Source organism: Falco biarmicus, chromosome 5 (assembly GCF_023638135.1).
Source record: "Falco biarmicus isolate bFalBia1 chromosome 5, bFalBia1.pri, whole genome shotgun sequence".
Lineage (NCBI taxonomy): Eukaryota > Metazoa > Chordata > Aves > Falconiformes > Falconidae > Falco > Falco biarmicus.
Window position 1 is genome coordinate 38,480,615 of NC_079292.1, and position 16,981 is coordinate 38,497,595.

At 37.2% G+C, this 16,981-nt stretch overlaps 1 protein-coding gene across 3 annotated transcripts in view; it reads right to left on the reverse strand.

Moving 5' to 3' along the window:
• USP15 (ubiquitin specific peptidase 15) overlaps window positions 1–16,981 on the reverse strand; it is a 70,175-nt gene that overhangs the window by 18,623 nt on the left and 34,571 nt on the right. For 2 of the 3 annotated variants that reach the window (XR_008822028.1, XM_056339958.1), the window contains exons 7-8: window positions 9,166–9,249; window positions 2,373–2,517 (exon numbers count right to left, since the gene is read on the reverse strand). Coding sequence is in view for 2 of the 3 variants with exons in the window: in XM_056339958.1 (XP_056195933.1) it covers window positions 2,373–2,517; window positions 9,166–9,249 (229 nt within the window). In the remaining variant the exon portion in view is untranslated. Of the gene's footprint in view, window positions 1–2,372; window positions 2,518–8,004; window positions 8,378–9,165; window positions 9,250–16,981 lie in introns of those variants that run through there. The other variant, XM_056339959.1, reaches the window with a different exon arrangement.

Here is a 16,981-nt window from a genome sequence, read left to right on the forward strand (position 1 = left end):
GACATACTAAAGGTACTAATGCCAAACTAAAAGTTGCACTGCTCAATAAACACCTAATTCTCTTACCCAGAGCACTGCCCTGTTAATCTGCAAAATTGTATTCATTAATTTACACCACCATTTATCAGAACTTATTTGAACACTTGATTCCCTAGATATAACTGAAAAGCAATGAAGTCAAAGCTGACATGATTTAGAACACAGACCTCAGAATTAAATCCAGTTAACAAAATAGGATGTTGATGTGAATTGTAGTAAGTTTAAGTTGTATGTAAGAAACTAAAGGCAATAACCCATGTTTATAGTTTTCACCTAAAAGGTTATTTTTCAGTGTACATATATGCAAATTCATGTATATAAGTTTAACAAAGGTTTAGATAATCAAAATTAACCTTGTTTTTAGTCAGTCTAGTCTGACAAACAGTGTAGCATTATAAGAAATATTTAACTATGTATGTACTAAGAATAGTCTTTTAATTCAACTTTTAAAAGACAATTCTGGTTCACACACTAGATGAAAATATATTCTTATTTTTTTCTTTACAATAGCATAATGACACAATTCAGAAAGAGGTTACATATAGCATTTTTATTTAGAACGGACTGTAAAAAGTGTGTCCTTTCCCCTTTCAGCTGAGCCATCTTTTGTACAGCATGCTAAACCCCCCCCCCCCCTCATTACTTCCTGCACCTTTCAACTTCTCCTCAAGTATCCCCATACAAATATTTTAAAAAACAAGAATAAATTGAATTTTATGGAAGTCTTATATAAATAAGTATGGAATAACCACAGAATAAGCCCACATACCACTACAGGCTGGGGGCTGACCGGCTAGAAAGCAGCTTTGCATAACACGTCCCCAGTGGTCATTTCCTGTGGAAATGTGGAAAAGCCAGAAGTGCAGCTCTGTGGGAAAGGTGGCCAACTGCAAGCTGGGCTGAGTTAGCAAATAGCAGCCAGAGGCAAAAGGAAGCAAGACTTCTCCTCTATTTGGCACTTGTGAGACTGCTGCTGGAGCGCTGTCTTATTTAGGGCTCCCCAGCGTAAAAAAAAAGAGTGGAGGAGGGCCATCAACATGGTCAGGGGGCTGGAGAACAACATACAAGGAAAGGCTGAGAGCTGTATGCATTTGTTCAACCTGAAAACAACAAAATTAAGGGGAGAGCTCGTGGTTGATGCAGCTACCTAATGGGAAGCTACAGAGAAGTGAAGCCCGGCTCTTCTCAGAAGTGCAGTGACAGAACTAGCGTAATGGATACAAACAGGAGGTGGAACCCATGATCATTCTGGGTTCCCTTCTAACCCAAGTTATTCTCTGGTTCTATATACAAAGATAGGATAAAAAAAACCCTGTAAAGACTATGAAACTATGGCATATTCCTTCTTTTGAACAAATTTAAACACCTTCATAAACTCAGCTTACAAATGTACCTGAAACTACTTTTTTCTTGGACAAGCTAAAAAAGGAATTCAACATTTTTTTAATTTTTTTTTTTTTAATTTCACCCAAAGAAATTGCAAATGTAAGTTGGGAGCTCTTGTGATGACAAAGGAGGAGATTAACTCTGAAGTATGCTTGGTTAAGATCTATTATCTTTAGACTCAGCAGGAAAAAAATGTCAATGAGAACTTAAATACACTTTACAGGCTTTTGACATACGACTGCTTTGATGACAAAACATGAATTCCAGAACTAAACAAAACCAAATTAAACTATTAACTCTTTCTGATCATCAAGTAATCTACCCCTGTAGGTTCCACTTCGAAGTAAAAGGACTAAGTTTATTGCATCTTGGCAAGAGTAACACTAGGTATACTAGTACTTCTCTCACAATCAATCAAGCAAAGAAACAAGCTATTACATCCCTATAATGTATCTCATCCATGAAACAGCAGCTATTCAAAGGGGAAAGGTCAAAGGGAAATATGTTCAAAGGTTTCCTGAATGTTAACCTGTGCACCAGAAGTACATGAGAATTAGAAATAAAGGCCCAGTAATCCACCTGTCATCTACTTTTTGACACTTCAGCACTGCAATCTGTACTCAAGTGCATCTCAAAATTAAGAAGTATTTTTCATGACATGCATGCATGGCAATCATTAAAAAAGCAAAGAATCCCGCTTAGGCGTTCACACATGTAAAACTCTGATCAAATCTGATACTGATCACTGTGCAGAAACAGGGAAAACAATGAATGCAGCTATGTAAATAAACTTTTCTAATATACCAATATACATGTATTTCCTCAGTTTTAGTCCTATCCTACTACTTAATGGAGTCTCTTAATATTAGTTTCCAAACATCACAAAATATAACAAGATATTAGTTTCCGAGTAATAAGACAAGCTCATTTTATTCTGAAGTACATACCTGAATTGCTGAATTCATGAAACATGTATTCCCCAAGTTACTCAGACCACACAGGCCTGGCTGCTCATTATGTCTTCCTGGCTCTGAATAATCATAATTCTTATAAGCAGTATATGATGGGAGACAATAGTTTGAATTTTTCACACTGTAAAAAAACAAAATATCTTTCACAATGTAAACATGTACTCTATAGTACTTTAATACATACAAGTACTTTATAAACTGAAAAATTAAAAATGTTAAAGTAACTTCTGTGAACGAGAAAGGATTTTAAAGAAGTATTTAACTTTGGTAATAACATTAATTTCAATTTAAAAGTCACCTGTGCAAACAACCAAAACCTAATGTACTGCAGTATCTGTAATTATTATATCCCTACCCCTTTTTCACAGGAGCAGCTTCACAGCTTACTCTATTCTTCATTGCTCCATCAAATTTAATACACTCAGACTTTAGACACCACCAGCAGCAATCAATCATTTACGTCCCTTTTGCATCCTGCTACTGCAAGAGTGAGGTCGGTGGGAATAGGAATGCAGAGTTACAGGTGAAAGCTGAGATTTCCACGGCCACAGTGGCATAGCTGCCTCACTGCATCAGAGAGTCTATTTATAGCTTCCCTGCTAGGACAGCATAATCCAGCATGCAAATGCAGGAAAGCCTTGAGAGGTAAAAGAATGCGCAAAATGCCTTGCAACAACTTCATTATAAATCTCTATGACGCATCTGTTTGGAGAAACTGGAGAAGACTGAAATAGGCAAAATGGTTAAGATTTAAAGCAATTTGTTTCCAGATGAAATAATGCAAATACTAAATATAGAATAACCCTCAAAACAGTAAAGTAAGCATATCCGAGAACACTAGAAAGGAAAAAGTATCTTGTATGAGGATGCTCTGTCATATTACAGATGTTAGACAAAAAAAAAAAAAAAAAAAAAAAAAAAAAAAATATCAACCAGAAAGGTTAAACTTTTTCTTAAACTATTTCAGGCACTGATCATAATGAAATGCACGTGGCAGTAGCTTTGGCTAAAGTTCAAGAGTATTCCTGCAGTCACTAAGCATTATTCACATTAGAAGCAACTTGAACAAAAACGTGAAAGTCAATTGCTGAGAACGACAAGGGAAAATATGCAGTACAAAGAATCAGTCCTGATAAATAACTGAGATTCAGAATTGTAAAGGTCTGAGGATGCCAAGTGCCCAATGGTACACTCCAGCTATTATACTTGAACAGTATCACACCCTTTACATCCAACTGAATCCCAACGATGCCCCCCAGTGCACAATTACTCACTTTTCATTAAAAACAGTTGTTTTGTTTTAATCATGAGTTAATGCAAATTTCAAACGGAAGGGGAAGAAAACATCTCCCTCTTCTAATGGCCTCAGAAATCTGTGTAGTTTATAGTCCACTGTCCATAAAGCTGCTGTTCTCAAACTTTACATCTGATCATTTCTTTTTAATAGTCGACTTTCCTGTCAGTCCTTCCCTTTTCCATACACATGCATTTTCTCTGTTCTCTGGCTTGCCTCCGAACTAGCTTAATTGCATTGTGCTTACTGGTCATTCCCCATGAAAAATCTCTGTAAAGTTACTTTTGCCTATGCAGCTTAATCCTAACCTAAATGCTTAGCCCTAGTTTACACAAAATACTTTTTGAACTTCAGGGCCCACATACCTTTCAAGCTTGCTTCTGCGGTCAACCATCCCCTATCATGAGTCCCTGGTTCACCCATGCATGAGACACCCCCAGGGAAAACTAACTTCCATCTCCCTTTGCAGCTACAGTCCAGCTACTGCAATGAGCCACTACTCCCTTAAGGTGGCAAGCCTTAGTCGTCCCAAGAGAAAAAGCACAAGGTTGCCACTGGTGGTAATGCAACCTCTGCAATATAACCAACTCTCCAACCCAGCTCAAGTGCACAGCGGCAATAGAAAGGCACATGTACAGGGTACACAGAAGCTTCTACTTTCAGCCCTGCTTGCTCCCCACTGCTTTCCTCACCTGACTCAAAACTACACTTTTCACAGAGTTAACAGAAGATAAATCTCTCTTGGAAATCTAGGCAATGTAGGGGTAAATAAACAGATCCAACGTAATTTTCCTAGGGATTTTCACTCTCCTTTTCCCTTCTCTGCAGCTTTTCCCCCTTCACTGACTGCCACCTCAGGAAGGACACTAGAAAGCTAGGAAATGCCATTAATGTCTTTTGGTTACAGTTTCTCCATGTGAAAGATTTCCTCAACTTAGCTGAGTAACATCATGGTAATTCAATTCAAGCTAACTGTAATGCAGAGATCCCCAGTGTTCTTTTGCTCTAAGGGACAAACTCTCAAAAGGGAAAGCTATTTCTGAGCTCTTTCATCTTCTGTACTAGCCCACAGAATATAGTTACTACACATTCCGTGAGTCAGGTCTATTCATGTATTTTTCTTTCAGGGTTCTGTGGTATTTTATCAAAACATATCCAGCAAGATACAGTGCCTACTATCTGCAGCAGACTAGGAAATATCTCTTTACAGCCTTCTTAGTCCACAAATTTCATTTTTTCTGGAAGAATTATTTTTATTCAAATTATAATGTGTCTGGTTTTCATGCTTTTGAGAAGGGAGAAAAAAATAAAGTATTAACAGTCAGTAGTAAACGGCTAACAATGGAAAGCAAGTAAAGATACAATGCAAGCCTACATAAACTTCATTCAAACAGAAATGCCCTAAAGAAAGTAACTTGTGATAGCGTGTCCCCAACCTGAATCTGCTTCTCCTACAAAACCTTTAGAAAGTTGCCACTAATGGAGAAATAATGCATGGAAAACAGAGAGGTAGCATCAGAATGGGGCAGTCAAGTAAGGGCAATTACAGAAACAAAATTGATAGTTCTTAGAAGAAATCGCTTCTCAAAAAAGGCAAGACTTGAAAAAATAAAACTATCTTCAGACCCTTGAACCACTAGACAGTTTTTGAAGTAGTGAAAATGGTACAGGGAGGTTTCCAAATGAGATTTTATCATCTGTAAATCTATAAATTTTGAGTTGCATGTGCCATATCTGAAATGACTCAATATGTACCGTCTGTATCCTGCCTTTAAAACTCAAAGGAGCTTTCAGATGATGATGAACCCAGAGCATTCGTTGTGTAGCTGGGAGTTCTGGGAAGCGTGGATTTGAAACAGAGAGGTTTGGGAAAGCATCACTAGCTTTGGAAAGGACAGTGGAGTGCCATATACCAGCAACAGGTGCTGCAAAAGCAATCTGAGTTGCCAGAATGAGCCCCAAAAATTACAAGTTTGGAACACTTACTGAGCTCCATAATATTTCAATCACTTTAATGCACTGCCAATGTATTTTTGTGACCAGCCCCTTTAACAAACCCGTAATCGGGTTCCATCGATTTTTAGAGATGCCTGAAGCAGCCAGAGGTGCCCACGTCACTAAAGACCATTGTCTTAGTTACTGTTCATGATCATTGCCTGGAGAGCAAAAGATAACATTATAATCTATTTAAGTAAAGTTACAAAAAAATCACCTTCCCCATAATATTTGCCTATGTATCAGGCACAACATGAAGAAACTGTTTTTACAGGGGATGGAATTAACATTTATACTTCTTGAAATGAGCATACTGAAATATACTAAGCATGTGAACAAAGCTGCCAGCTGTCCGTCTTCTGACAAGCTGACACTACTGAATAGTGAAGCAAGTCATTTCAGGAGCCTGAAACAATGGTTACAAATGACAAAAACAAAACAACTTTTCATTTAATTCCCCAAGCAAAATCCCTGTTCAACTGTTTTTAATCCCCTCCCCACATAATTTAAAAAATACCATATGTGACATGAAATGTATTGCTTTGTAACAGCAATAAACAGAATTCCAGTAAGACCTAAATGATGCGTGTGTCTCCCTGCTCTTCTGAATCCACTAACACATATTATTGCTAATCCTCCTATGTTATTCTTTCAACAAGATCACCTGTAAAGGCAAAAAAATATCAATGATCAATCATTTGGAATCCTCCACTCCATTAAATGCAAACCCATATTTACAGAAATGAAGGCTCTGGACCTGATAAAATTTGCACAAGCTATTTCTACCATCTAATGTATGACTACCTCAACACACAAATATTTACCGATTTGAGGCTATTACTCAGAACACTTCTAGGATTAGACAAGTATTAGAGACGTGTACCATATAAAGAAACATGATACATTTCAGACTTTTAACATAATTTGTACTCTACAGCCAAGCTATAATAATTGCAAAAACAGGCTTGCAACGACTAGCAATTATGACTATTACTACACACAACCTGTTGTTTTTTCTGCCTCAAAAATCTGCTTTGTCAGCTAAAATTATCTTCAAAACAAGTGTTGATCTTTCATTTAGAGTCACAGCGTCTCATGTCTGTACAGGGGTGCCAATGGATACAGGAAAGCCACAAATGTGTAATTTTGCTATTGTAGTAAAGATAACATGCAATGTAAGAGGCAATAAGGCAGAAACATGAAAATAAATGCCGGGTATAGCTGACAATAAATAGTTAATTAAGAAAGTAATGAAAAGAAGATAGCATTAATTAATGGAAAGGAAGTGCTTTCTTAGACAAGGGAGGTAACTGCAAGAAGAGTAGAACATAGGAAGAAACTGATCATAACCTAGAATGATATAATACAATGCAGAGATATATCTCTCCATTTATCTTCTGAAGCCAAAAATTCTTAGTGCAACTGTATGTACTTTAACATATGTAGTATATTAATGGATATGACTTCTCTATCACTGAACTAGTTCAGTCTGACCATGTGTTCTGACAGAAGTGCTGCTAAAAATTCTCCTGTATTATACATTGTAGTGAACTATAAATTTGTGATTTTTAGACTTTTTAAACTCATCATAATTGGATTACTGCATTGTAAAGAAAACCATATACTTCTGCACTGAATATCTGCCTTACATAACATCCAGATAAACAGTATTTTGAGTTACAAGAGAAAAATGGCCGGTATTTCATAACACTATAGAGAACATGTACCTACCAGCTGATTTACAAGTGTTGTACTTTACAGAAGTTATAGTCAAGTTATAAGAAGTTATAGTTAAGGCACTTTAAAGGACCAATTCCTTATCAAATCTGTATTTTATATCACTTCCTTTTAAACATATATTTCTGTTGAAAACCCTCAAGTTAAAAAACAACCAAACAAAAAGAACCCCAGAATTTTTACCTTAAGCTCTAAAAGCTCCCATTTTGGCTCCTAAATAAACCAACACATAGAAATAAATTCAGATAAATTCAGCCAAAGCAAGTGAAGAAACTATCTTTAAAAGCTGCAAGAGCTAGCAACAGGTTTCATAAGTGCTCCCTAAAAATAACTACAGCATCACTAGGGAGAAACTAACATTTAAAAATAAAAAAATATAAAGGAGGAAAAAAAAAGCCCAGAAAAAAAAAGGAAGAAAGCCTTGCTGACTTGATTTAAAATGGTGGCTTCCTAGGAAAAGGTAACTGTTAAGCTTTGGTTTTGGCATTACAGCTGTGTTTTGTATAAGCAATGGGGGAAGGAGAGATTAATTCTCAGCTGGAGGCTCAGCTCTGGTCAAGTAATTTTTCACACAATCATAGATACAATATACTTTTTATTTACTACACATTCACACACAGAGTACAATAGACTGCAGTTAAATACATGAATTGCAACTGTTTAACAGTGAGAGTTGGGGCTACTCACAACTGGTAGAAGCACAAGTGACGCTTCACCCCTTAGGAAAAATCACTTCTGATAAATGCAGTATTTAACTGGAAGATATTGTATAAGATATTTAATATTTATGTCACCTTTTTAATATTTAACATCTTCACGTTTGATCACAAAATGCCATGTTTGGAAAAATATTTTAAATTTGAATGAATTGTAAGAAAAAGCCTCTTCAATTTCCCCCAGCTTGCATTAAAGATGAGTGCTCTCTGGTTTCAAGCATTGAAAGATGCTCCATTATCTGTTAAAGTGAAATAATTCCATGTTTTTCTATATTCACCAACTTTTTTTACAGTTGTGTACAACAAAAAACGATTACACACAAAGTTGGCCACTGGAATATGAAAGCTCTTCTTTTAGAGTTTTATCATATTCTTTACTAAACTTCTGACTTGCAATATAAAGGTGAAAACTCTTAAAAATGAGAAGCCTCTTTTACTACACCTCTGTTCATTGTAATATTCAAGCACACCTATCACACTGACATCTCTTAAATCTTCTAGCACTAAGACACAGAAGTTGCTGATAATTAATCAATGGCTATAATCACTATGACAACCATTATGGCTAAAGCAATTCAGCTGTAGTGGTCTCAAATCAAGGTGTAATATCACATATGCTACTATACGATACCTTAGCATCAATAAATAAGGGAAAACCTGACCACCATAAGTAGTTTATACTTTTTTTTGTTGTCCATCTAAATTCAGGCATGATTACAACAACAACAACGTATTTTTAGCAAGATAAACTCCTAAATGAAGTCTTTACGTATTTTCTTAACAATGCTCAACATTCTTTTTAGTGCCTATTCCACTGAGGACTGAGTTACCAAACCTCTTTAACTGCGTTTCATTTCCTAATATCAATGCTTTACAATAGCTACACTATGAAATAGTGACCAGTAACAATTCACAATCCAAATACTGCAAAACAAATCAAAATCCTTAAGCTAGGAGTTACAAAACATTGAAATTTGTTTATGTTACACTGGGGCAATTAAATAATGTTTTAAGGTATATTGCTTACTTTCTGTTGTTCATGTTGTTATAATTATTTGATAGAGATGGAGAGATCTTTGGTAAAGTTGAAAAATTGGATGCACCCGGGGACCTTTAAAAATATGAAGATGATAAATTAGATAAAAAACCTGAGATATTAAAAACTGAAAGAAAGCTAACAAATGCACAATGCATATAAACAAGCAGGGAAAAGCAATTTTTTAAAAAAGTGGGCAAAGCTCTAAAAATACTCAGGACATGCTGCCTTCAGATTTCATCTTTTAAAACTTGAAATGCTTCACAGTAATTCAAATTTTCATATAATGTTAAAGAGATAGAGCTATTATAAACAAAACCCAACCAAACAAAAAAACCCCACAGGCCACTGTGCTAAAAAAAAAATTGTTTTCAGTTTACGGTATGACTAAATATTTTGATGTTCTGAAACGTAGAATGTGAAGTTTCTAGCATGGAAATTTTATTAATTATTCATTTAACCATAACTGGATGTTGAGATGAGACACAAAAACAATTAAGATACGTAGCTTGTGGTTAGGTTAACAACAGCATAAAACCATTTAATTAAAATTGTCTTCTTAATATTGTTTAAAAAATCCAGCATATTAAACACAATACTAAATAACCTTTAAAACCTTTTTTTCCCCAAAATAATAGCATTATCACTGATCCCCACTGTTTAAGACTGCTTTTAAAAGATACCAGAATACTGATCACTTTAATCACAAAGACCCTCGAGCATAACGATTAAATACAATATACAACTATCTTGCAGTGTGTTTTCCTTTTTCTGATCAAATCTTACAGATAACCATGGAAAAGGCTCTGAATACTCAAAGGAATTTATGAACCTTCATGTTTTGGTGGGCCCTACGCAACTCCAACTGGTTTGCAAAAAGCTCCAGCTGTCATTGGAAAGCTTTGAAATACGTATCACAGCATTAAGAGAAGAAAGTCTGCACACGCAGAATTTTTTTCTAAGTCTTTCAAGAACTAAACTCTGCAAGGTTATAAACATTTTTACACAGGGAATTCTCCTGGGTATATTTGCACATTTATTTACAACTTTTTATTAATAAACCTTTTCCAAAAGAAAAGAAAGATCACCATGTGAAGGAAATGTTATTAAATTTTTAAAGTATTCTGACCAACATTCACAAAGCTTTCCTGTAGATTTCCTTTATCAATCCAAATTCTCTTTGAACGTTATCTTCAAAGAAGTAAACCACAAAGACTATGTCCACAAGAAAGATATAAAACTGAAGACAGTTTAACCCTACTTAAATTGAAGATATTTATAGTTAAATTATGCACATTCATACATATAATTATTTTAAAAGCAGCTATCTGAACGGAGTCATTTTGAACTGAAACTGAACTACTCAAAACAAATTTGAAGCTTTTATACAATTTAAACCAAATTCAAATGCAATAGTTTTAAACTTAAAAACTCAATGTATAATTGTTCTCTAAAAAAATTAAAAGAGACCAGAATAAGGTACATAAACAAAGATCTGGTTTTCACTGAAAACTAAAAATAAGTTAATTTGTTTCTTAGAGAACATGACAATCAGTAGTTTTATTTTTTGATAGCATTTGCTATCAAATAAAAAAGTGATAGTAACAGGTGAAACAGTAAGAGATTCCTATTACTGTATGGTATACGGCCTCTCTGCTTACATTGCTAAATCATCTGTACAGAGAAGAACAGAATTCATTCACAGCTTTTACAGTTTTTAATGTATTTCAATACTTGTGGGAAAACTTTGCAACAACATTGGCAGAAATCCCCCCGATGATTTAAAACAAAAAAAAATCAGATCAAAACAAGGATAATAAAAGACCCTGAAAAGACAGTAAGTGCTAATCTTGAACATATTGGCATACTTAGTTCTGCCTTTACAATTGTACAAAAACAATGAACAAAAGTATCTACTCATAAACAACTGCAATGACGTAGGAATCTCCTAAGACAAAATGAGTAATTAAACGTACAACAAAACCTCAATTATGTTTTAAATGCGAAGTTCCAAGGCAAAGTATATATCCTTTTAGGAGTACACTAACTTAAGCATGTATTAATGTCCAAAGAATACAGCTATTTGCTTGAAAAAAATAATCAATTTTAAACTCTGGTTGTAAAAAATTCCCAATAATCAGTTAAACTGCCTTGTTTCTCACATACAGGAGAAAAGTAAACCAAATTCTCAACACAGCTAGAAGAACATCAGGAACTACGCAAAAGATAAAATTTGAAAGGTAGCTTTTTATTATTTAACAAACAAAATCCACAGAATTGTTTTAGTTCAGCATTTTAACAGTCCAGCAAAAGACAGGTTAAAAATCAAACTTTACTGTAGTCCTACGCCAAAACAGACAATAACTCATATTAGCTACTGACTTCCCTTTGCATTTATTTCATTAACCCTATGGTTACATTGCTTTATACTTTAACTCCCATAGTGATCCACAGTAGAGACACAAATATGGACATCAGCAAAACCAACTGCAACCTGAGCAACTCTTTTCCTCCAACAATCTGTGGACCTGCTATAGATTGCCTGGATCAGGATTAAAAAAAGAAAAAAAAAAAAAGACAAAGTTTCTTTGGAGAACTGGAAGAAGCCTAACATTCACACACCCTAGCCCTTTACCACTGTGATACCTGCTGGTGAGGCAACACAGCTGGGCACAAACAATCCAGGAAGGTTCTGGAGTGCATTGATGACAACTGCCTGACAGGTGATTGAGGAGCCAACAAGGACAGATGCTTGGCTAGATTCCATACTTAAAAACAAGGAGGAATTTGTTGAGGATGTGAAGGTTAGGGCCTTGGCTGCAATGACTATAAGATGGCAAAATGCGGGATCCTGAGAGAAAGCAGGGCAGAAAGCAGTAATCCTGAGAGAAAGCAGGGCAGAAAGCAGTAACGCAACCCTGGACTTCCAGAGAGTACTTTAGCCTTTTCAGGGATCTGCTTGGAAGAGTCCCATGGGATACAGCACTGGACAGAAGAGAGATCCAAGAGAGGTGGTTGATATTCAAGGACCACTTCCTTTAAGCTCAAAAATAGACCATCCTGACAAGTAGAAAATCAAAGGTAGGTGGAAGCCTGCATGGATGAACAAGGAGCTCCTGAGCCAACTCAGACATGAAGAGAAAGTGTCTGAGTGAAAGCATGGGCAGATAAACCAGGAAGAACATAGAGATACCAAGCACTTATGCAGGGATGAGGTCAGGAAAGCCAAAGCCTACCTGGTGTTAGATTTGGGAAGTGATGTGAAGGACAACAAGAAAGATTCTACATGCACACAAACAGAAAAAGGAAAACTAGGGAAAACATGACACACTACTAAGCAGGGCAGGACCCTGGCGACAAAGAACACAGAAATGGCTGAGGTAGTCAATCCCTTCTTTGTGTCCGTCTTTTCCAGTAAGATGAGTTTTCAGGAATCCCACGCCTCTTGAAACGAAAATCTGGAGCAAGGCTGACTGGAGCAGTGAAGGACAATCAGGTTAGGGAGCACCTGAACACAATGGAGACACATAAGACCATGGGGCCAGATGAGATGCACCAACTGCTGAGGGAGCTGGTTGATGTTATTGTGATGACACTTTGTTTTTCAAAGGTTCTGCCTGACTAGGATAGGCTACAGAAAACTGGAAGAGAGAAAATAGCATTCATATCTTCAAGAGGGTAAGGGGAGAGTATCTGGAGACCTACAGACCAGTCTGCCTCATCTCAATTCCACAAAAGGTGATGGAGCAATTAATCCTGGAAACCACTTCCAGGCACATGAAAGACAAGAAGGTGGCAAGGACTAGTCAGCATGGATTTATGAAATGGAAATCTTGGTTAACGAGCCTAGTAGCTCTCTATGATGAGATTACTAGATTGGCAGATGACAGAGGAGCAATGTATTTTCTTTATACCAAATTCAGTAAGCCTTTTGATACTGTCTCCTGTAACATCTTCATAGATAAGCAGATGAAGCATCGGTTACCGTAAGTGTACAGTGAAATGGATTGAAAACCAGCAGAATGGTTGGGCTCAAATGATTTTGGCCAGTGGTACAAAGTCCAGTAGAAGGCCGGTCACTAGTGGTATCTTCCAAGGGTCAATACCAAGTCCTGTACTCTTCAAAATCTTTATTAACAACCAGAACACTGGGACAGAGAACAACCTCAGCAAGACTAGAGATGACACAAAACTGGGAGGAGGGGCTGACATCAGAGAGGTGTGCTGCCATTCAGACAGACCTCAGCAGGCTGGAGAAATGGGCAGACAGGAACCTCATGAAGTTCAAAAGAAAGCCAAAAGGCCTGCACCTGGGCAGGAATAACCCCAGGCACCAGTACACGCTGGGCTGTGTCAGGGGACGGGCAACAAGATGGAAAGCAGCTTGGCAGAGAAGCACCTGAGGTCCTGCTGGACAAAAAGCCGAACATGACACAACTGTGTGTCCTTGGGCCAGCAACCATTGGGAAAAGGATTATCAGCAGGTCAAGGGAGGTGATCCTTCCCCTCCCCTCAACACTGGTGAGACACCCCTGGAGTGCCAGGTTCAATTCCGGGCTCCCCAGTACCAGAGAGACAGGGATATACTGGAGCAGGTCCAGCGAGAGGCCACAAGGGTGATCAAGGATTGCAGCATCTGACCTACGTGGAGAGGCTCAGAGTGCTGGGACTGTTCAGCCTGGAGAAGAGAAGGCTCCAGAGCAATCTTACCAACGTGTAGAAATACCCAAATGGAGGGAATGTAGAAGATGGAGCGAGACCCTTCTCAGCGGTGCCCACTGAAGGGACAAAAGGCCATGGGTATAAATTGAAATAAATGAAATTACATCTAAATGTAAGATGATGTTCACAACAACAACAAAGGGATAAACTGACACTTTTTTTACAGTGAGGGTGGTCAAAAACTGGAACAGGTTGACCAGAGTGGCTGTGCAGTTTCTATCCCTGGAGTTATTAAGAATGTGCCTGGACATGGTCCTGGGCAACGTGCTCCAGCTGCACCTGCTTTGAGTAGGGGGACTGAAAGATTATCTGAAAAGGTCCCTCCATTGTCAAGGATTGATTCTGTAAAGGTCTGGTTATAATTTGGCTAACAAAATCTAGCATTTGAAAGCAAGCTTTAGTATGTTCAACTTCTTACAAAAAACAACTAATTCAGTTAATCCTACTTCTTTGGGATGTGTGAATGAAAGGTGGGTATTTTAACATGCAGCAATAAAAAAAGAATTAATGCTCAGGGCATGTATTTGTTAATAATTTCTCAACCCTGTGTTAACTGATATTAACAAACGTGTTTGTTAAAGTACCTTGAAAATGTTGTACATTACTGATGTTTGATGTTTACCCACAGGGGCTCAGACACATGGTTACCACAGTTTAACAAGTTATTATGCATCAGCAAATGGCAGTCTAGCTCCTGACTGGCAGACAAGCTCTGACAGCTCTTGCTTTTAAAATTTAAGACATCAGAGTAAGTCCCCATTTAGCTCTATTCTCCACAATTATCTTTCTTACAGCAAAGTCAGTAGAAAGGCACACCTGTCTGCACAGCAACTGCTTCGGCGGGGTAGGGGGAGGAGATTTTAAATCTCTTGCGTAAAGATGATACTTTTCATTTCAGTAGACAAACAAAATTTTTCTTTTGAAGACTCATGGATATTTTTTTCCGAAAAAACTTGGATACACAAGCATTAAATGACTTCAAAAAGGATAGCTTAGCATCATTTATTCTTCTTTTTTCCTCTTAAAAATGTGATCCAGCTCAGAAACAAACAAAAAATCAAATAAGAGCCTTTAGTGTTTTTCAAAAGATAAAAAGAAATACCATTTTGAACTAAAAAAAAATATGAAAAAACTTACCATGTGACAAATATTGTGAGAGAACATTCATTATTACAGGGAGAAAAGACTGTGAATGTGTACAGTTTCAAATTTTTGTATGGTCTAAATAAATAAATCAATGTATTCCCTTTGTTAAAGTTAACAGACCATTTGTAAATAGCAAAGCAGTCAGCTATTTGGTTAGGATGATTTATCCCACAGTGAAGTCTAAAATAAATGGATCAGAACTAAATCTGTTACTTGTACTATACACACCGATGTACATTAGTAATTAATTAAAAATACTTGGTTTTTACCATATAAGAAGTATCTTTTAAGAATATGATGGATCAATAGATTTAACAGTTGTTTATTAATGTTTTCCAAGAAAACAGCAAACACTACTTTTCTAAAATTAGAAGAAAATAAGTTCCTAGTTTATAGCTTCTTCATATGTTTAACTTGCTCTTATATTTGCACATAAGCAGTTAACAACTTCTTAACAAAAACCTAATAGAAACCTTGTCCCGGCTATTTATTTGGTAATTTGTGGAAGTTCAGAACTTAAGTCACTTCCTTCTCCTTGTCTCAAGTTTTAGAATCTTTTTATAGTTCAATTAAAACATAATTGGATGAAATATTTTAATTTTTGGTACAGCTTTTCCTGAACACAAATAATATGACTTTTAGTACAGTTGCTTAAGTCACTTGAACCTTAGATTTTTTTATATCTTACTTTCAAACATCCTCTTGATGACAATAAATTCAAATAAGGTTGATTGGTTGTTTTTCTATCTGTAGAGTACTCTCCAATAAAAAGATAAAGATATGAAAAAAATTATCTGCACAAAAATCACAAGTCTTCATTCAAGGACTGCAATCAGCAGCAACTAAGCTACCAAAAGCAACTGGGATCCATGTATGGATTAGTCTGTCACATGTATGACGTCAGAGAAACAGTTAGTCACAGGAAAGACAGTATAACAAAATTTTCTGCTGAACTGCCCATTAACGTTGAGTAATAACTCTTTTGTGAGCAGATGACAGTAAAGACATTCCAGGAGAATCATTATGAGCTCCCTAGAAAGAGTTTCACAGAAGCCAAGCTTCCTGAGCAACAAACATCCCAATAGCTGATACAAACAGTTGATGTAAACAGAACCTCTCAGAGTGCCAAAAATCCAGCTATTCCTAAGCATGACTGACCCTGTGCACATTTTAAGAATGTACAACATATTCCAATACTTCCAGACCTCAGCAGGCTGGAGAAATGGGCAGACAGGAACCTCATGAAGTTCAAAAGAAAGCCAAAAGGCCTGCACCTGGGCAGGAATAACCCCAGGCACCAGTACACGCTGGGCTGTGTCAGGGGACGGGCAACAAGATGGAAAGCAGCTTGGCAGAGAAGCACCTGGGGTCCTGCTGGACAAAAAGCTGAACATGACACAACTGTGTCCTTGGGCCAGCAACCATTGGGAAAAGGATTATCAGCAGGTCAAGGGAGGTGATCCTTCCCCTCCCCTCAACACTGGTGAGACACCCCTGGAGTGCCAGGTTCAATTCCGGGCTCCCCAGTACCAGAGAGACAGGGATATACTGGAGCAGGTCCAGCGAGAGGCCACAAAGGTGATCAAGGCTTGCAGCATCTGACCTACGTGGAGAGGCTCAGAGTGCTGGGACTGTTCAGCCTGGAGAAGAGAAGGCTCCAGAGCAATCTTACCAACATGTAGAAATACCCAAATGGAGGGAATGTAGAAGATGGAGCGAGACCCTTCTCAGCGGTGCCCGCTGAAGGGACAGGAGGCAACGAGCACAAACAATTCCATTTAAATATAAGAAATTATGTTTTACAGTGAGAGTTATCAATCAGTGGAATGGAATTTCCAGGGAGGCTGTGGAGCACCATCCTTGAAGATGCTCAAAACCTGACTGGACATAGTCCCAAACAACCTGGTTTAGGTGACCGTTCTTTGAGCAGGTGGGTTGG